The following is a 22,479-nucleotide window of genomic DNA, read 5'->3' as shown; positions in this document are numbered from 1 at the left end:
CTCCCTCTTCTGGAGTGTCTGAAGACAGCTACAGTGCACTTACATATAATAAATAAATAAATCTTTAAAAAAAAAATGAAACTCTAAAGGGGGGGCAGATTATAAACTCTAAAGTTGGAATTTATTCTTGCATACCTGAAGATTGACAAAATCCAGTGTGTGGAGGCAGCACTAGGTTTTCAGTCACGGGTTTGATTTTCTGTTCATCGCTGCTTTCCTCGCCTGCAGAATGCTGATCATCATCCCCTACATCAGAAGATGAAGAAGTAATGTCTACTTGCTTCCTTTTAGGAGTTGCTCTTAAGGAGTTTCTTTTTTTCTCCTTCGTATTGCCTGGCTTCTTTTTGGCTGAAGTTCTTTGTTTCTTCTGCTTTTTATTATCTTCTGAGCTTCCCTCAGCATCAGAAGAGGATGAAGCACTCTTTACATCCTTGGTGTTTCTCTTTGAATTGGAGTTTCTTCTTTCTCTCAAGTCAATTCTTCTCGGTCTCTTTTCAGTGGAGTCACAACCCTCTCCTTTCAAGGACTTGTCAGTATCTGATGATGAACACTCTGGCCTCTTCCCTGAACTCTTTGCAGGCAAGCTGAATCGTTTCTTCTCTCTCAGAGACACTCTATTCCTGGTCTTCTTATCTTCGGAAGAGTCACAACTATCCCCTTTTCCTGGCAATTTATCAACACTATCAGATAATTCTTCCTTCTTCTCACATGATTTATCTTTCCATTTTTTGCCTTTCTTTTCTCCATCAGCTGTGTCAGTTTTACTTTGCTTTATGCCTTTAGAAAAAGGACCAATTTCTTCTTCCTCCGGCAATCTCTCGGTCCCATCAGAGGAAGACTCACACTCCTGCTCTCGCTTCACTGTTTCTCCCTTTAAGTCTGCAGCTTTCTTTCCTTTTGTTCCAGGTCTCTGTCTGCTCTGCTTCTTTTCGCCTTCTGAAGACTCATCGCTCTGCTCTTTCTTTGGAAATCTATCAGCGCCATCAGATGATCCGCTCTTTAATTTTCTACTTGGTCTGGTTCTCAGATGTTTAGTCTTTTCTTTAGTTTTAGAGGCTCTTTTGTCTTCAGGGGAATTCACATTCTCCTCTCTCACCGAAGGCTTTTCAGCACCATCAGAGGAAACACCAGGTTTGCAAAGCATCTCTCGGAATTCTACTCCACTCCTGACTTTCTCAACGGAACCTCCTGCTATGGAGCAACTCCCTCCCCGCCTGCCTTCAGTGTCACCAGTGTCATCAGCAGACGACCCTTCTTGTGTTGTCTTCGCCCTCTCATGCCCTCCACTATGCACTACTTTTTTGCCTTGTTTTTCATCTTCAGAAGAGTCCTCTTCTTTTTTATCTGCAGCACTTTTTCTGGCAGCCCCAATTCTGCTCATGGTTTTGATCTCTCGCTCTAACTCTGAGTCGTAGTTAGAGGACTCTGAGTAGTTCTGGCGTTTCTTTTTAGAGATAATAGAGGTTTCACTTGATTGTCCTTTTTTACTGTCAAAATCTGACCCAGAAGTAGAATTTTTCCGTTTCCTTTTTCCATTATCATCTTTCCTTGTTTTACCTTTATGATTCATCTGTGACTCATTAATGTCAGTGTCTGAGGAAGAACTATGCCCCATCTGACTTGCCTCTTTGAGGACTGCTAGCATTTCATCAGAATCGGAATTCTGATCCCCAATCACTGGTTGCTTAGCTTTGGGTACCTTATGAGGTTTAGGGTTATCAGTAGCACAGTCAGAGGAGTTTCTCTTATCCTTTTTTCTTATTGGACCTGACATCTTTTGTTTCTCCTTCATAGTTCCATTACTTTCTTCATCTGAATTCGACATTGCAGGCTTGGTTTCTGTCTGTCGCCTCAAAGGTGTAGTTTTTACACGTGGGGATCTTCGGAGATCGGTGTCTTCTAAAAGTATTTTGACATCGTTTTCATGATCACTAATTTCCTCTCTGGGTCTACATTTCTCTGAGCTGCGGGCCACCCCAGAACTTTTACGACCATTCTTCTCTTGTGACACTTCCTGACAGTCAACACCTTTAATTGGGGAATTAGAAAGGGAAACTGGGGTAAGTTTAACAAATAATTCTTTTCTTACTTTCGCTGTGACTTTTGACTTAATATTTCCTCTGCTGTCTTTTGAAGAAACATTTAATTTTACAGAGGAGCTCTCCAGTTCTGGCTCAGTCCCACTGTTGCCATCTCCTTGATAATCAGCTGAACTCTGAACTTCCATAGCACTCTCAAGGCTATCAAAAATGTCTTCTGGAACTGAGGAAGGAACAGACACAATATCCATATCTAAATCCTCAGGAGTGTTAGTGGGTTCATACTGAGAGCCATCTTTCCTACCTGAACCCTTATGTTCCCCACTAGTACTTTTGTGTGCTCTCTGCTCTTCACCATCTATTGCCTTTACTGATGATCTAGCATCTAACTTTAAAAACTCTTTCTTTTCTGTAGAATAGGATTTTTCCCCTTTTCCCATTTTTGTTTCAGACTTAGCATCTGTGCTTTTAAGCTCTTTGGTATTTTTTTCTTTGTGTGCATCATCCAAAGCTTGGATCTCTGAATTCAAATCTTCTTCTAATGCAAGATGAACCTTCTTGATATCATCCAACACAGATTTAAAAGACTTAAGTTGACATAACTTCATAGCAGAAGTCATTTCTGAATTATCTGCTGCCTGTTTTAGAAACTTAATGTAATTGGAGTTCATGTTGGATGTAGTCTCAATCAGTTTTGTCGTCTTCTTAATCATCTCTTTGGGCACAGATAGTGCTGAGTAAGAGTAAGTGGAGCTTACAGAACCCGAACAGGACTCCTCTAACTTTTTTTCTTCTCCATTACAACTAGAACTATTCTTCTTTGGAGAAAATTTGGATGTTTGGTCACAGACTTTACTAGTCTTTTCACTGTCAACTTTTATCTTCTTCTTATTCTGTTGCAACAACTGTTCTAAATTCTCAAATACGCTGTTGCACGCAGTCACCAAGTCCAGTAGAGGCTCTGGTTGACAAATATAGCAATACCACTGATTGTTTTCATCCATTATTGTAGACAACTCCTTTCGACCAAGGTTGCGCAGGATGCATTTCTTACAGAAGGCGTTATGACAAAAGTCACAACAAATCAAGTTCCCACCTTCTGCACACCATCTGAAATGGTTTAAGGATTCAAATGTTATTTCTAGTGAAAGGAATTTTCATGTCTTTGTTGATAAAAGAATTTAAGATTTCCTACAAGCATCTTTAAAGTAGTAATTTACATGGTCTGCTTACTTTTATCTGAAATGTAAAACTAAACAAGGGTTTGTGGTAAAAGACAACCAACAACTAAACATAGCAAGGAAAACTCTACAAAACATGGATCTACTAGGGTTGGATAGATGGCTCAGGAGTTAAAGAGACCATAGTGCTCTTGCAGCAGAAGGAAGTTTGGTTCCCAGCACCCCTATCAGACAGCTCACTAGAGCCTCTGATTTCCAAGGGCAAATGTACACAATTGCTCATGATCACACATAGACACAAACGCATAAAGACACATGGTTTAAAATTTAAAAAAAAAAATTAAAACATGAATCTAGCAAGAGTGATACTGCATTCCTTTAATGACAACATTTGGGAAGCAGAGGCAGGTTGATCTTTGTGAGTTCAAAGCCAGGCTAGTCTATGAAGCAAGTTCCAGAACTGTGGGGACTGTTATACACAAAAAAATAAAAAACAAAAACAAAACATGCCTTAGGGGAGAAAAACATAATCTAATGAAGTTGATAATTATCCCAAAATAGACAACAATTAATCTTAAATGAGAATTTATTACCTACCTACATTGTTCATCCATTCCATCTGAGTCACGGCTAATATCGTCACTCATATAATACTTAAAGCAGTTCTATTCAAAGAAAAGAGAAGGGGAAATTATTCAAAATATACAAGTCACAAATCTTACTTCAAAGCCATTAAAATGTGAAAGGGTTGTGCATGTTTTAAGTGATAAAAGCAAGAACACTATACTACCCGATACTTTAAACACTGGACTATTTCAAGAAACTGCCTCCTTGAAATCTTGAACTGGAATTGTCATCAAGAACCACTATCCCTTATATAATAGTATACAAAAAGACAAGCTACATAGTAAACACATTTCTAACTAGCTACCAAAGTTCTAAACAAAGACGTATGCTTCTGCTACTTAAAATGTTTAACAGTTAGTATATATAAACACTATGGCTACAGTTAAGCAATTAACAATATATAGTATTTTTAAATCTCATGGGGAAGTCTGAGGTTCATTAACAGGTAAGTAATATCCAATAACTAACATAACTGGGTAAGATGCAAAGAAAGCATTCAAATGCAAGTCTCATTAAACCAATTCTTTTCCACTGGGACTAGGAAAGACAAATGACATGTTATTAGTGACATGTCAGTACGTGACATACAGGCCCCATGGAAAAAAGGCAAGTATATAGGCAAAGAGAGCAAGTAGCAAACCCAGTAATAAAACATTTGAACACTACAACAAAAGGGACTTTGGATAGAACTCTGGATCAAACGAATTCAAGAAAGGGGAAAACATGTAACCAAATTAAGCTTGGTAGAGGTGAGGATTTCAAAATCTATCAAACATTCATCCGACATGTTTCTTATGTCCTTCCTCTGTAGTTCAAAGGAAACAGGGTCTCACTGGAACTTACTATGTAAACCAGTCTGGGATGGAATCCACATAGATCCACCTGCTCTGCCTCCTAAGTGTTAGGATTAAGGTGTGTATCACCAATCCTGACTGAAGGAGTGTGCTCGCTTTGGCAACACATATACTGACTGAAGGAGTACATTTTCATTGGGAAACAAGCTAACATAGAACTGTTCTTAATCCAACATGAGCTGGAGATCCTGAAACCTTGGTATCAAAGCTCTCTGAAACTCAATCCAGGTTTTTCCTAATAAAAAAGTACACAAATACTATTAACATTATAATTACCATATATGAAACACTTTCTAAAATCTTTTATTTCCTAATCATATTGAAGGTGTGTTTGACATGGAGATTTAGAGAAGGAGGATATGGAAGACAGAAAGTTATAAATCACATATATGTACACACAGGAACTGCAGGTTTTAAATACAGTAAGTCTCCCCTCCCCTTCACCTCCCAACCTCTGAACACCACACCAAACATCTAGAACAAAGTAAAATAATCCCACTTAACCAACTCTTACTCCTATTTTAGGTTTCAATTTCTATCTCATAAATTCAAAGCTTCCTGTAAGCTCATGAGCACAATATGTCTTACATACGGCCATTCTCATTCCTCATCCACTGGGAACCCTCCAAAGGGCAAAACCACTTCTCAACAAATGTATACATACCTTACAGATGAGGACTTTGAGTGAAGGGTGTCTATAAATGGAATCTTTTTGAAAATGATTGACCTGCTGTCCACAAGCTGTGCAGCTCACGATCCCATGAAGTCCATCTTCTAGGAGCAAAGAATGATCATGACTCACAGAGTTACATTCATATGGCATTAGAAACACTAGAGTTCATAATCCGTGGGAAAATGTCTTGGACACAGGTTAAAAGGGTAGTTTTACTGACCTTTTCAAACACCATAACAGACTTGACCAATTTTGAGATGAATCATACATGCTAACTACATTCACCATACAGGTGCACAACTCACTTATTAAGTTGGCAGAATCTAAAGAGACACCATGAAAAATTCCTTAAAAATCATAATCAAAAGCTCTTTGTTTCTCGAGACACATTCTTGCTAGGTAGCCCTGGCCGGTCTGGTACTTGAAATGTAGCCCATGCTAGTCTACAACTCACAGCAGCCCTCCTGCCTCAATCTCCACAGTATTGGGATTATAGGCATACACCACCACACCCAGATTCAAGAGCTCTGTCATTTGCTAATGCCTTGCAAACAAATTCCGTATCAGTTCATAGGGAATGGAAAAGTAAATGGCAAAGGAGAAACCAAGTCTTTTTCAATTTTACAGTTCAGTTAGACATGCCATGAAGGTTTGGTTTCTTAAATACAATTGTTTGCACAGATTCTATCAAGATGGTAATTTATGGTATTAACAATTCCCAAAATTTACTTCAACATTACTAATCACCAATGACCTTCTTTCTATGTTTACTTGATAACCTTTACCTTATCAATAATGTCTACTATTTGCACACATGACATTGTGACAAATTCAAACACAACATCTTCTTATCAGCAAGCAGAATGCCTGAGAGGGTGGGAGAGGTCAGCTCTATTTTCTATTTACTGCAAGAAAACGGGGTGAAGACAACTTATTCAGGAAAAGAAGCAGAAAACTTCACCTGCCTCATATTTTCTTATACACTTTCTATAATTATTTATGTGTATAGGGCCTTTGCCTGTACTACTTCTAGTAGTCTCAGAGGTCAAAAGAGGATATCAAATCCCTTGTGAACCACATGGATACTCTTGAAGAGCAACCAATGCTTTTTAACCACTGAGTTATCACTCTGGCCCCTCCTGGTTTACTCTTAATCCCTGGCTGGTTATGTCAAGGCAGTCCTTCTCATTCTGAGAATATCAAATCATTGCAAGACTCTTCGAAAATAAAACAAAATCAGGCACAGACCTGGAATCTCAGCAACTTGGGTGGCTGAGACAGGAGGATCACTTGAGCCCAGGAATTTGAGTCTAACGTGAGCTACATAGTGATGCCCTGTCACAAGAGAGAGACAGAGAAAGAAAGAGACAGAGACAGAAAGAAACAAAGACAGAGACAGAGAAGGTTAAGAAACGGGAGAGTCAGACAACAGACAGCAATTCCCACATCTAAACAATACATTTAAATCTCTTAAGACAATTCTTTAGAAATGATCTTGAAATGCAATCAAGGCCTTGATCCAAATCACACAGTGTGACAATCCTTCAAAGTAAATCAGTGTAGAAGTGTACATTCAAAAATGAAAAGGAGGTAAATGGTAATGAGTGACGGTCTCTATCCCTAAATAAAAGACAAAACACCATAATATATTTCTCATCATTTAATTCTGTTACGTAATTTTGTTAGTTTTAAGGTTCAAAGCACCATGGATCAAAATATTACTGTATCTTTATTTGTTGGTGTTTTAAAAGAACACAATAACACTTTTTTCAGAAAGAGACTTTACTATATATGCTGCTAATATCTTATGTGAAATCAGTGTCTTATGTCAATGGTTTTCATCTTAGATGCTTGTAATCTGTTATTTTAAAAAAATACAAATGTTTTAAATACTGATTTAAGATAAAATAAAAGCTCCATTTTGAAAATTCATTTAATGTTAAATTTATTGATTAAACATCCAGGTACTCTTGTGTATATATTACACATGAATTTATTTTTTGTTTAACTTGGTGGTCCTTTGGAGATGTTTTTCTGTCCTGTGCAAAAGAAGTCAGAGCTGAGGATAAGAACTGTTTCCTGTTTGAGAACTATACTAGTCCAGCACTGTATGGACAGTCAAACTGAACCCATGTAGTCATGGCATGGATAAATTTCAAAAACACAGTGCTTCCAAAGCATATAAGCAGCATACTACTTTTTATACTTTTTTCAATGAAAATTGTTTTTGACTCACATTGAGATATAAAAGGCCATGCATATCCATGCACATGCATAAAACATTAAGATCACCATTACCTGTGGGGCAGGAAGATGGGAAAATGGATGGGAAAAGAACTGAGTATTTATTTAAGTAAGATCTGAAGTAAATGTGGTAAAATGTTGAAATGTTACTTCATGTACTTGTTCCTATACATGTAGGCTGAAAGTTGATTCTTAAAAGAGTGTAACTGTGGAAATGTAAAAGGCACTAGCATTTATTAGCTCAACGTATTTTAGTGGTTTTAAGGAATATAAAATATTTTTGCCATGTAGAAAAATTGTGTAATAAATACTTTAAACAATTTAAGCGGGCAAAGTATATTAAAACAAGCTATAATTAAATTCTTTAAATGTACTTTTGCTTTGCTATTGTGCCATATTTTTGTTCCAAATTAAGATTATTTGATATAGTTTACATTCCTCACAGTTTTCTAAATTCCTGTTCCATTTGGGAACTAATCTTCCAAAATGTCTTGAATGCTAACTATAGCCATGCTTTACCTCAAACCACTAGTTTATTCACATATAAAAGTATTAGAAACCCTAAGATTGTATCTTATTATATCTGCTGAGATTTCTGATAGCTTAGACATATAAATCACTAAGATGAAAATAAACATAAAATATTTAGGAATGACCATACTACTACAAAAGAAACAGACCCTTAAGCATGATGGTGATATTCTTACGGTAAGTATCCAATAAAATTCCAGCAACACGTCTCTAAACCCAAGTACTGCAGCATACCAAACTGGCACTAGGAATTCACTTTCCAGCAACAGTAGCTCCTTCTTTCATTCTGTCTTCAAGCTGTTTCCACATTTCAGACACTGACTGATCTAATGTGTCTTCACAAAAGACACCACCAAACATTAGTCTTAAAACAGTACTGTCCAGTTATTTGACTTTGCTACAGGATAGATAAACAAAATAAATAAAGTGCTACTGATCCTTACCATTACTATTAATATGGTGATTAAGGTTGAAAAACAGTACCTTCGCTTTGTTGTTGAAATGGCAGCTTCCCTACTACAAATTTGAGGACTCTGATTATACTCTTTATGTTCAAAAGGGGTAGAACACCCTCTTGTGGACAAAGGACTAAACAACAATCCCTTGATTCACCTGCAACCTAACAAAATTTAATAAATTGATATTATCTTAAGTATAGAAAATATTTTGCTAGTTCTATTGAAATAATCGTATCATAAAATACAAATCTAAAATTCTTTAAAAATCTCAACATAATTTCATAATTATGTACTATAAAAATATTAAAGGGACACGTCTATAACACTTTTACTTGGAGATTTGCCATGTTCTAATTTTGAAAGAGTCATTCCTCTTATAGTTACAGATTCTGACTCTATTATTCTGCCCAAAAACTATATATAGGTACTATTTAAAAACCATACACAAAAAGTGGGGCAGAAACTCAACTATGATAGATTTCTAAGTAAATTCTCTCCACGCTCTTCCTCTGGCCGTGTATGAGGGAAAACCAAGAGTGGAAGGACAGACCAACGAAAGGAGTTCATCACTCCAGCTCCCATCTCCTCTACTTAGTGTTGCAATGACTTCTATGGCATCCATGAAGAACAAACTGGGGAACATTCTTGAGCTCATCCAGAAATTCTAACTTGTCAGGAATGAAGGTGTTGGTATTTTAAATAAGTACGGCAACTAACACCTAATTTGATGCTCTATCACTGTCCATAGCATTATTCAGAGTATGGATGAAGTTACCTGAAGGAGGCCACAGGCAAAGTTTTACAAATTTGAAATTGCTTCCACTGGAGGGCACACTCATGCTTTTCTGGCATATATGTCCTCTAGAACCAGTATGTGGAGAAGTGCTAAGCAACAATTAGTAGCCACTGAAGGCAAAGGTGTTTTTGAGAAATGGACTTTAACCTTTTCTGCTTCAGAGCGCAAAGAGAAACAGAAATTATTTTTAAGTAGTGCTTTTACTAAACAATGGGCAGAAAAATGGAGGTATTTTTAGTAAGCATATGAGATTTTCCAAAATGGTCATAGACAGCAATTTAAACTCATGTTTCATTTTCACTTGTATTTACCTCCGCGTTTTTTGAGATTTTCAGTTTTCATTTTACTTCTGCTTCTAAATTCAGGCCCTTTAAAATCATCTTTGTCTTCATTCAGCACTGGCTCTGGCTGTACAATCACTGTACCTAGAATGATTTCATTTAAAAAACCAATTACACATATGAAATGTGCAAGTGAAGTGCAAGACTTCAGATAAAGCCAACATTGCTGGTACATAGTTTGTTTCTGTCAAGCTTTTAGTATTTGTATAAGGACCACGGGGTAGTAGTAAACGGGCCAAGTGGCAGCAATCAAATTACTTGTTGAAGTTTAGTTCATAAAAACAGGAGGGAGGTATTATGAACTAAAAGAAATGTGTCAGTCAAATAGAAAGCCTCAACCCAGCTCCCGGTGTTTACAGTGCCTATGAAAAAAGCTCTTATGAAATGACCATTCATGCCAGGTTCCCTAAACAGTCTAAAGTAACTGGCAGAAAGCGAAAGACAGCCTATTTTTCTCACAGTCCAAATTAGAAAAAGAATTTTAAAGATTTTTAAGAGTTCTTCAACCTTGCTTTGGAGGGAGGAGCTTGTGGAGGGTAGGAAACAGTAAAGTTCACTCTATTGCTGCTGTACCTAGTCTACACAATTTCCCCCGGAGTACATCAAAGCTTCACCGGCATTCATAGTCCTTTAAACAGAATGTCACTTTAAGACACTTAAAACTGAAGTAGTCAACCAATTAACCGTAGAATGAGACCATTTGTTGATGTCTATTAAAATGTTTTAGAAAGACTATCCTAACTAAAACCTCCAGGCTGAGGAGAAAACAAATACAACAAACATCATAAAAAAGCTCCAAGCTGGGGCTGGAGAGATGGCTCAGTGGTCAAGAGCACTGGCTGCTCTTCCAGAGGTCCTGAGTTCAATTCCCAGCAACCACATGGTGGCTCACAACCATCTGTAATGAGATCTGACGCCCTCATCTGGTGTGGCGTAAGAAAGCTACAGTATACTCATATACATAAATAAATAAATCTTTAAAAAAAGAAAAGGTCCAAGCCTCAACATTTATGTGCATTACTGGGCTTAGTACTAAACTGGCCATTATAAGAACAATTTAACTCAATGCAGGGAGTTGTCAGAGTTCCATATGAAACACAGGGATGTGTAAAAGCACCAAGTAGATTTTAGCAAACTATTGCCATCTAGTTAGTGTTAATAATTAAACAGAGAAGTATAAAAAAGGCCGGGAGGGCACAGAGGACTGATTACAGTCCACTACGGTAAACTTAAAGACTCACATCCCAAAACTGGTAGTTGTAAATAACAATCACTTCCTGTACGTACTTTCAGAGAAGCCCCAGGGTTTGCAAAGAGCTCTCAAGATTTAAGAACTAGTGCTTCTTCCTGAAGAGTGTTCTAAACAAAAGCAAAGCTGTGGTAGCAAGAGGATCCACTAGCACTGGCTTAAGACAGGCCTGAGCTAAAATCTGTGCTTCACAGAAATAAAAAATCCCTTGAGCTCTGAATTTGATCCTAAACTTCTAACAGTCTAGAAGCAATAACTACTATATTACATTGTTTACAACAGTGGTTCTCAACCTGAGATTCACCACCCCCTCGGGGCGTCAAACGACATGTTCACAGGGGTTGCCTAAGACCATTGGAAAAATACAGATATTTACATTACAATTCATAAAAACAGCAAAATTACAGTTATGAAGTAGCCACGAAAATAAATTTATGATTGGGGTCACTACAATATGAGGAACTACATTAATGGATGAAAAACTTAGGAAGGTTGAGAACCACTGATTTGGAGGACTGAATGAGGTAATTCATTGACAGTCAGCTGTGTATACATATTCAATACAGTAACAATGAAAATAATCACCCAAAAGTAAGCTTAGAAAGCAGTTCTTGGTATTTAAATATCAGAATTAAACTTAGGTCAGGTTTGTAATATCATATAGCAACTTCCAGCTACAGTCTCATTAGAAGAAATGTTTGGATTCCGAGTTCTCCGGAACACCTGAAGCACCAGGGACAACAAGAATCAAAAGTGGGTAACCACCATTAGAAAGCAAACTCCCACATTAGTGGTTTCTGCTGTTAGCCACCAAACAAATTCATGAAATTGCTAAAGATAACTTGTAAAAACCAAGAAATTACAGTCATCAGCAATTTCTTCTCCCTTTTCTTCTTTCCATCACTCTCATTTCATTTTATTCATTTTTCTTTATCTTAAAATTCCTAGAGGCTGGAGAGATGGCTCAGTGGTTAAAAGCACTGACTGACTGTACTTCTGAAGGTCCTGAGTTCAGATCCCAGCAACCACATAGTGGCTCACAACCACCTGTAATGAAATCTGATGCCCTCTTCTAGTGTGGCTGAAGACAGCTACAGTGTACTTATTCATAATAATAAATCAATCTTTGGGTCAGAGAGAGCAGGGACAGAGTGAGCAGGGCCGACCAAAGTAAACGGGGTTGACCAGGGCGAGCAGAGGTCCTAAATTCAATTCCCAACAACCACATGAAGGCTCACAACCATCTATACAGCTACAGTGTACCCATATACATAAAATAAATAAATCTTTTTTTAAAATCCTAATTATTCTAGTTTATCTTGTTAAGTGAAGCACAATCTCTCATACTGACATTCAACAAACTTCCATAATTGAGAAGTCATAAAGCATAAATATAAACAGAGGTTTAGTAAATACTGCTATAAAATATATGCTAAGAGACTAGAACATATTATTTAACAAAGGAAAACAAAAGTTCCAATTTGAAACACCTTAAAAACATTAAGACCTTTATCACTCTCTCATCATCTAATCACACTACTCTCGCTCTTGAACACAGAGTCCAAGGTCCACTTGGCATTTTCTTCTCTCCAATCTCATCAATGGCACTTCACAGGTAGGACTACCACAGTCAAAAGGTCTGTGGCAACGCGTGTTTAAAGAGTAACTTCAAGAGTCTTCCCTAAATCTATTAACAGTTAACATTCTTAGGAAAAACCAGAATGCATTAAGACTGACCTAGCATGCAAAAGGCTCTGAGCGTAACGTTCAGCACTACACAAAAACAAAGTCAGTAAGAAATAGACTTCAAAATGCTTTCTGTTTTCAGGAACAGCCATTGCAGTTTTAAATAGGCAAGATCACTGACATTAACATCAACACTTAGTACCTTAAGCCCTTAAACCTATTTCCACACTCAAATGTAATTTGGAAAGTTTGTCATCCCCTTATTAAAAAAAAATCTATGAAAAAAATGTTAGATTTTGTTCTTTTCTAAACTAGCTGAATTGTCTTACCTAACTGAATAACATATACGTCCATTCCCAAACTACACATTATTTCCAGACCACTAGCAATGTATAACAGTCATAATAAAATATATTTCAATTTAACTTCATGTGAAAAATTAATACAGATTACCTTTTGGCAAGCTTTGCATAGTAATGTCATTTTCTGAATTCTCACTAGCAGCTTTTTCATTTACATTCTCATCCGTGGGTTTTTCATCATCAGATTCTACATATTTTGTCACAATTGAAGGTTTCCTATAAAAGAGTTATGGTCATAGAGTTATGGGCATTTCTGACTATTGGAGCAATATAGCAAGACCATTACTCTCAGGATACCATCAGAGTCACTAATGGAAGCAAATATCTCTTTATCAGATCACTAGAGATTCTAACTGAACACATACTTCATTCTGGTAGCAGGTGCATTTTTAAGGAAATTAGACACTACATCAATAATAAGTAATTGTTTTTTAATATGAGATAGTAGTATATAGGAATGGCAAAAGCAAGAAATTTTCTAGAAAGGACTGCCAAACCATGGAATAGTGAATCTTAAGTATACCTAGAAATGGTTCCTGTCCTTATAAATTGTTTGGGAATTCAAAAGAAAAGACATAGCACTTCTTCAACTTCCTATAACATACAAGTGAAATGACTCCTTCCCTCCCAGGCATCAGATAACTCTTAAACCGTAAAGCTCCACATCATGGTAAGAGAAATTCACCATTTCTCCTTTCTCTTCTCTGTAAAGCAATATACATTACAAGCATCACTAATTATAGAAATCCTGCTGTAAAATTTCCTTTCAACTGAAACCTCAATACAATAAATCAAATAGAATTTATTACATTATAGTACTCATCTCTAAGCATCTCAATTTGTATAATGGATTATTTTTTTTAAAAAATGGTAATTTCATAAAAAAACGATTGTGTTTTTGGAAATACTAAACCAGGGCTGGTGAGATGGCTCAGTGGGTAAGAGCACCAACTGCTCTTCCGAAGGTCCTGAGTTCAAATTCTAGCAAGCACATGGTGGCTCACAGCCATCCGAAAGGAGGAGATCTAATGCCCTCTTCTGGAGTGTCTGAAGACAGCTGCAGTGTACTTAAGATATAATAAATAAATAAATCTTTAAAAAGAGAAAGAACTAGTAAACCAAATAAGAAAAAAAGAAAACATTTTACTTCTCTCAACATCACCCTACCTCTTTGACCTTGATGAACCTGAAGATCGGGATTTTTCTGAGGTGCTAGCTCCCTGGACACGAAAAGAAAAATCAAGCAAAAAGGTGAGTAAATTTGTCTCAACACCTCTACAGAAGGATCTTTTTGTCTAAAAATAAAACAAAATGTTATTCTTACGCCCAAAGTCTTCTTTCAAAATCCTTCTAAATCAAATTCTGAGGCTAAAAATGTCCCTCAGTGGTAAAGCTGTAAAGCCCTGGGTTCAGCCCAAACATCACCAGGCCACCAACCCCATCCCCACCCCTACCCATAAAACTCCTAATTCTCATTACAACTGAGTTTCCTTGACAAAAGATTCAATTTGTCTCTTTTGGGGAAGTGAAGGGGTAAGAGATATGTAAACCAAGACACCCAGCATGTGTTTTTCTATTAAGACTTGTTTTGTTTTTTCAAAGTTTCAAACATTTAATAATTTCATATTTTACTAACACGGTAATTGTAGTCACCAGCACAACATCAAGCCAACAAATAAAATTTCTAGTGCTAATAGGGGAGTGGCCCTAAGGCCGAACCTTTAGCATGTGTTCTGACACTGAACTACAGCCTAGCTCTTCTGTTTTCTTTTTACTACTGTTTTGTTTTGTTTTGTTTTGAGACAGGATCTCATCATGTAGCTTCAGCTGACCTGGAACTTGCTATGAAGACCAGGCTGTCTTTGAACTCAGAGACCCGCCCACCTCTAGAATCAGAGTAGTAGGGATGCCTACCATGCCTGATCCTTCTGGATGTTTTTATTTATGGAGTGTGTGTGTGTGTGTGTGTGTGTGGTTACAAAAGCACGCCATCACTGAGTTTATTCTCACTCTATCACTGAGCTACTTCTCTTGAAATAATAACAATTACAAGCTAAGAATGTGAGAAAGAATACAAAGTTTACCATGATCTTAATATTTAACCTCCAACAAACACAAAAGAAAGGAGCAGAACTAGTGAGGTTTATGAGAGACAGGAGGTTTTTAAGGATTTAAAAGGTACTATTCTTCTCTGATAAATGGGACAAAATAGTTTCTCTTAAAATGTATTCTGTAAGCTGGCAAGATGGCTCAGCAGGTAAGAGCACTGACTGTTCTTCCGAAGGTCCTGAGTTCAAATCCCAGAAAACACATGGTGGCTCACAACCATCCATAATGAGATCTGACTCCCTCTTCTGGTGTGTCTGAAGTCAGCTACAGCGTACTTATGTATAATAATAAATAAATCTTTGGGCCAGAGCGAGCAAGGATTTTGCAAGTGGAGTTGACCTGAGCAAGCGGAGCCAAGTGGAGTAAGTCAGACTGACCAGAGCGAGCAGAGGTCCTAAAATTCAATTCCCAACAACCACATGAAGGTTCACAATCATCTGTACAGCTACAGTGTACTCATACACATAAAATAAATAAATAAATAAATAAATAAATCTTAAGAAAACAATTTCAAAAAAATGTAGTTCTGCAAGAAAGATGAAGGACCTCAGTGCATGTTATTAGGATAAACCTTAGAAACTCTGGATATAGTACTTTGGACAATCTTAAAAGCAGGAGGACATGGTGGCAATACCCTTAGTCTCAGCACTCAGGAGACAGAGGCAGGTGGATCTCTGAGAGTTCCAGGAAAGCCAAGGATACAGAGAGCCTGCCTATGAAAAAGGAAATAAAATCTCAAAGTTCTAGAGCCCTTTCCACAATGGGTACTTCAAAATGATAAAACATAATGATGATTAAATATCTTATTAATTGGCAAGCCCTTTCTGACCTCAAGTAAACTGCTAAAATGAACTGCATGATAAAATGGGCACCTCCACAAATTTAACAACAAACAAACTAAAGTTTCCTAACAATAAATGTATACAACATTAGCCTTAAATGCTAGGACATTGGAAGCAGTAAAGACAAATACTCTGTTCATAATTAATCATCTTTAAAATGCTTCAAAATTCTACTTACCTCTTCCTTGTTATTGTCCATCATATCAGAAGTAAGTCCAGAACCACAGATTTTATCTGAAAAACGGGAAGTAATAAAGAATATTTATCAACTCTTCAATATATTAAACACCAAAAGTGGCAATGTGGCCCATGCCTGTAATTCAAGTACTCATGAGGCAGGGGCAGGCAGATGAACACAAATTTGAAGCCAACCTGGCCTACATAGCAGGTCCAAGATCAGCAAGGATTATAGAGGAAGAGTTACTGTCTTTTAAATAAATATAATGAATGAATGAAAGCAAAATATGAATGCCTACAGTCTCCCAAGCCCATTTTGAAGCTATGAAACCAGCAATACTGGTAATGCTAAAAGTCTTTTTTTTTTTTTTTTTGGTTAGCTAAGACAGGATTTCCCTGTGTAGCTCTGGCTACCATGGAACTCACTGTGTAGACCAAGATGGTCTTGAACTCACAGACATCCACCTGCCTCTGACACTGCATATAAGACGACTATTAATAAGCTATATTTCATGCCATTATAAAATGTTGGCAACAGAAGCTGGAGAAATGGTTTAGCTCATATAGAAGAACTCAGGTGACTACCACTGCCGCCCACAGGGCAGCTCACAACCATCCACAGCTACAGTTCTAGGTGATCAGACACTCATGGGCACTGATTAAGCAGGCCAGTGGTGCAAATCCATGTAAGGTAAAATATTCATACGCATATATTAAATCTAAAATACTGGAGACACAAGTGTAAACTAAAACAAAAGCAAAAAGAAGAACAGAACAGAAATTAATGAAACAGGGAATGGAAAAAAATTAAGGAAGAAAAAGAGTAATTGTTCAAAGAAAACAGAATAAACTTTAGGATAGACTGATCTAGAAGTAAAAGGGAGGATTACTACTACCAACCCTTAACTAAATAAAAAGATTATAAATAAATTCTATGAATCATACACTGTGTGACAAGCTAACAAACTAATAAATTTGGGTCTTGAAAAATTAAAACATGGAAGACATTACTCACCAAAAATGACTCACAAAGAAAAGCAAAAGTCCAGATGTTCTAACCATTAATCATAACAAACATGTAGAAAAGGATGTGAATTCTTTGTAAATTCATCTAAAAATAGAAGATACTACCTAACTCATTTTATGAAGCCATTATTACCCTGATATCAAATCAAAGTGAGATATTACAAGAGAGGAAACTATGCAGTATTATTATTACTTATGAGTAGTGATGTAAAAACTTTCAACAAAATACTAAAAAACTCCATATAAGAAGACAAAGTATAGGGCTGGGAGTGTCTCTAACTCAGCTGGTAAGCAGATATTTGAGTACCATATGAACAAAGCCTTGGGTTCTTTCCCCAGTAGCCATAAAGCAGACTTGGTGGTACATTCTTAGTTCTAGCACTCACAAAGCACAGATGACAGGATCTATAGCGGTAACACAATCCTTTAATAACAACACTTGAGAAAGGGGGGAAAGGAGGCTCTCCATGGGTTCAAAGTCAGCTGGTCTGCATACTAAGATTGTCTTAAGTAGTATATTTCAAAGAATCAATAAAAATATGGGAAAAGAATTACTAGAACTAATAACTAACTTCAAGTTCAAAGGATACAAATTCCACATAGAAATGCCAAGTGAGTTCCTAAACATTTCAAAATAATAGATGCTTTGAAATAGATGTGTACACTAAGCAGCGAATATCATACTTGGGAGACTAAAACTGGAGGATCAAGTACTAGCCTGGCAACACAACCAGATGCCCCACTTTACCATCTCAATGAGATGGGGTGGAGATGGCTCAGCAATTAAGCACATCTGTTGCTTTGAGAGAACCTGGGTTTGAGTCCCAGCATCAACATGGTGATTCACAACCATCTGTATCTCCAGTTCCAGAACATATGATATTATCTTCTGACCTCCCTGGGTACCAGGCATGCAAGTGGTACACATACATGCAAGCAAAACACACTTAAAAATGAATTAAATCTAATTTTTAAAAAATAAGATGAGTGGTAGTGACTTACACCTTTAATACTAGTAGTCAGGGGACAGAGGTAGTTGGATCTCTGAGTTAGAGGCCAGCTTGGTCCTGGTCTACAGAGTGAGTTCCAGGACGGTGAGGGCTACACAGAGAAACCCTGTCTTAAAAAACAAACAATCAAGTAGAGAAATGGCTCAATAATTAAGAGCAGTGACTGTTCTTCAAGATATTTTGAGTTTCAATTCCCAACAATCACATGGTGAGAAACAACCATCTATAATGGGATCAGATGCCCTCTTCTGGCATGTCTAAAGGCAGCTACAGTGGACACATAAAGTAAATAAATAATTCTTTAAAAACAAACCAATGGGGCTGGTGAGATGGCTCAGTGGGTAAGAGCACCCGACTGCTCTCCCGAAGGTCCAGAGTTCAAATCCCAGCAACCACATGGTGGCTCACAACCATCTGTAATGAGATCTGACTCCCTCTTCTGGAGTGTCTGAAGACAGCTACAGTGTACTTACATATAATAAATAAATAAATCTTTAAAAAAAAAAAAAACAAATGAATTTTTAAAGAACTTAAAAGTAAAACCCCTGATATACTTAGTTAAAAATATAACAATAATGTGTATTAGTATTCTTATACAGAAAAGTACAAGGTTAAGAATGTCTCCAGCTGTCCTATTAAACATTCTCATTTTTATTTTTTTAAAGGGACCCGCTGTGCAGTTATCTTCTCTCCTCAATCAAGCAGGGTAGCACACAGCTGTAATTCTAGCACATGGAAAATTCTGAAAAGAGATGCTAACTCTGTGGCTGAATAGTTAACTCAGCTAAAATCCAAAGCAAACTCTATACAAAGGGGACAGCAAGAGATTCATTCTGTCCTTTCAGTCCCGGCCCCAGTGCTTATACTAAGATCAACATAGGCAACTCATTCAGAATATGTGAGTAGGTCTTTTTGTCTGCTTGAAGATTTTCATTTTTGTACTCCCACTTACTAGCTCTCCTAGCTCACTTTGTTTACTTGGTAACTGCTGCTCTTCCACTATAGAAGCGACATATCTATGTCTATCTCCCTATCTGTGCTGCCCACAATACATATAGTATTTGATATTTGTGAGCAATAACGGATTAGTCCAACTAAAGTCACACACCACCACTAGAAGAAGTAGACTCTTACTGTGCCCAACTCAAGCAATTAGTGAACACAGGATACTGGCAATAAACTTCACTCAAAAAACAAGATAGCTGGGGACTGAACTTTTAAGTATGTAAGTTAAGACTCTGACTCAAAAATGTGTTAATTGAATAAATAAAGAGTTCATGCCTATAATGCCAGCATTCAGGAAACTGAAACAGGAAGATTGCTTACCACTTCAAAATCAGCCTGGACTAGGAGAGAACTTGGCACAATAAAAATCCAGAGTGGTGGTGCTTGCCTTTAATCCCAGCAGTCAGGAGGTAGAGACAGGCAGATCTGAGTTCAAGGCCAGCCTGGCTTACATAGTGAATTCCATGATAGAAATAACTACAGAAGCCTTATCTTAAAACAAAACTGGACAGATGGATACGTTCAAACAAATACACCTACAATTCTTTTCTGTGATTAGCAACTACAATTTAACTATGAGTACGAAGAAGTCTAAGGCAAGTGACTGTAAAAGTTAAAGATGGGGGCTAGGGAGATGGCTCAGCAGGTAAGAGCACTGACTGCTCTTCCAGAGGTCCTGAGTTCAAATCCCAGCAACTGAATGGTGGCTCACAACCACCTGTAATGGGATGTGACACCCTCTTCCGGTGTGTCTGAAGACAACTACAGTGTACTTAGATATAATAAATAAAGCTTTGGGTCAAAGCAAGCAGGGACTGAGCGAGCGGAGTAGACCAGAGTAAACAGAGGTCCTAAAACTTCAGTCCCCAACAACCACATGAAGACTCACAACCCTCTGTACAGCTACAGTATACTCATATACATAAGATTAAAAAAAATAAACTGTTTTAAAAAGTTAAAGATGATGGGAGCTCAATGTCCTTCTGTTAGAGAAGCCCAGCAATAAAAATACAAAGACTGGAGGCGCATGCCTTTAATCCCAGCACTTGGGCGGCAGAGGCAGGTGGAGTTCTCAGAGGCAGGTGGATTTCTGAGTTCGAGGCCAGCCTGGTCTACAGAGTGAGTTCCAGGACAGCCAGGGCTACACAGAGAAACCCTGTCTCGGAAAAAAAAAAAAAAAAAGACTGGAGACATGTATGGTATCAAATTACACGTGCTGATGTCAACTCATAAAAATTTAACACATAGCTATTATTAGCTTTCCCAGGAAAAGGAAGCAAGACCTTCCTAGTGACAATGAGCACATCATATACACTGATATATGCTGTAAGTCTTGAACATCTTGTGGAGATAGGAAACAAGCAAACATGATCGTCCACCCAGATAGCATGAAATTGGTACAATTTGAATGTCAAAAGAAAAAACAAGGAGGGCTGGAGAGATGGCTCAGTGGTTAAGAGTACTGACTGCTCTTTCAGAGGTCCTGAGTTCAATTCCCAGCAACCACATGGTGGCTCACAACCATCTGTAATGGGATCTGATGCCCTCTTCTGGTGTGTCTGAAGACAGCTACAAAAAAAAAAATAGTAAATAAATAAATTTAAAAAAAAAAAAAAAAGAAAAAGAAAAAACAAGGAGGGCTAGAAAGATAGCTCAGCGGTTAAGAGCAATGGCTGTTCTTCCAGAGTTCATGAGTTCAATTTCCAACAACCACATGGTGGCCCATGACCATATATAATGAGATCTGGTGCCTTCTTCTGGCCTGCAGTACAGAACACTATACATAATAAATAATTTTTAATTAAAAATTTAAAAAAAGAAAAAAGAACAAAAATGGATTGGTAAGATAACTCAGTGGGTAGAGGTGCTTACTGCCAAGTCTAACAACCTAAATTCAATCTCTGAGGTTCCAAAGAGGGGAAGAAGAAAACTGACTCCTACAAATTGTCCTATGACCTCCACAGGTGTACTTTGGCAAGTATATGTACATTCATGTATATACACATATGAAAACTACATAAATGTAATAAAACTTTAAATGAATGATAATAACAATATTCACAGGAAATATAAAGAATTGAGATATACTAATAAATGCATAAAGGATAAATCATAAAGCCCTACTTTAGTAATATTTCAATCAATAAATGTAGCAATAAATTATCAGGCAATGAACAGAATTTATGACAGGCAAACTTTCTAGAAATGGCCAACAAGATTCTATAACCTCTATTAATTTTAAAAACAAAATCCAAAAGGTTCAATTTACTAAATGAAGACTAAGGAGCCAGATGCTCTGAGCATGCTAGCTCCGAGAGGCAGAGAAATCACCCAGCTGACTCTCCTACCCCACCGACATCCCTTCATGCTGTCTGAAATACCTTCAACTCAAAGACTCTCTCTTTCCTGGGTTTATGTTCACTCCCTGTCAACTGGTTGCTTGCCTCGCCTCTTGACCAATCACTGGGTTTATTTAGCTCTTTAGAGAAAGCTTTTGGGTTAAAGTATGTGCTAGGGCCTGAACCACATCACAAGGTTTTTCCAATTCACAATCTTAGGGATCACAATGTGATCAAATATCCTGCAACAAACTTCAGTTCCCCAATCTGTGATCATGACTTCACAACTGTTTCTTATAAATTGGTAAAGTTAACCTTAAAGATGAGAGGTGGTACACATTCCTTTAATTCCAAAACTCAGGAAGCAGAGGCAGGTGGATTTCTGTGAGTTCAAGGCTAACCTGGTCTACACAGCAAGTTCAAGGAGAGCCTGAGCTACACAAAGAAACCCTGTCTCAAAAATAGATAAATAGATTATCAGGGAGAAATGAGTGAAGCTTGAGACCTTAGAACAAGAAATTTTCAGTAAATATGGTAGCACATATCCTGAGTTCTAGGCCAGCCTGATCTACATAACAGGATCCAGGCCAACTAGGGTTACATAGCAAGAGCCTGTCTTTTAAAACTCCACCTGTTAGCAAAGACCAAGAAAAACAACAATCAAAAGAGTAAGAAAAGCCGGGCTTGGTGGGGCATACCTTTAATCCCAGCACTCGGGAGGCAGACGCAGGTGGATTTCTGAGTTTGAGGCCAGCCCGGTCTACAGAGTGAGTTCCAGGACAGCCAGGGCTATACAGAGAAACCCTGTCTCGAAAATAAACAAACAAACAAACAAAAAAAGAGTAAGAAAGATTCAAGGCATGAGAGGAACACCATGCGCTGTGCTGGCTTTGCCAAATGGGGCTACATGAGAAGAAATGCAGACATGTG

At 37.5% G+C, this 22,479-nt stretch overlaps 1 protein-coding gene across 14 annotated transcripts in view; it reads right to left on the bottom strand.

Annotated features, from left to right (window-relative positions):
* Positions 1-22,479, bottom strand: part of Atrx (ATRX chromatin remodeler) — a 132,652-nt gene that overhangs the window by 77,123 nt on the left and 33,050 nt on the right. For 11 of the 14 annotated variants that reach the window (XM_085838057.1, XM_085838060.1, XM_085838056.1 and 8 more), the window contains 7 exons: positions 16,171-16,226; positions 14,209-14,261; positions 13,133-13,257; positions 9,715-9,828; positions 5,366-5,475; positions 3,818-3,885; positions 136-3,149 (listed from right to left, as the gene is read on the bottom strand). In XM_085838057.1, coding sequence (XP_085694183.1) covers positions 136-3,149; positions 3,818-3,885; positions 5,366-5,475; positions 9,715-9,828; positions 13,133-13,257; positions 14,209-14,261; positions 16,171-16,226 — 3,540 coding nt within the window. The remainder of the gene's footprint in view (positions 1-135; positions 3,150-3,817; positions 3,886-5,365; positions 5,476-9,714; positions 9,829-13,132; positions 13,258-14,208; positions 14,262-16,170; positions 16,227-22,479) is intronic. The other 3 variants (XM_085838053.1, XM_085838054.1, XM_085838055.1) reach the window with 3 other exon arrangements.

Source organism: Mus caroli, unplaced genomic scaffold (assembly GCF_978045245.1).
Source record: "Mus caroli unplaced genomic scaffold, Mus_caroli_1 scaffold_5, whole genome shotgun sequence".
Lineage (NCBI taxonomy): Eukaryota > Metazoa > Chordata > Mammalia > Rodentia > Muridae > Mus > Mus caroli.
Note: the sequence above shows the minus strand (reverse complement) of the source record. Positions and strands in the feature narration are given on the sequence as shown.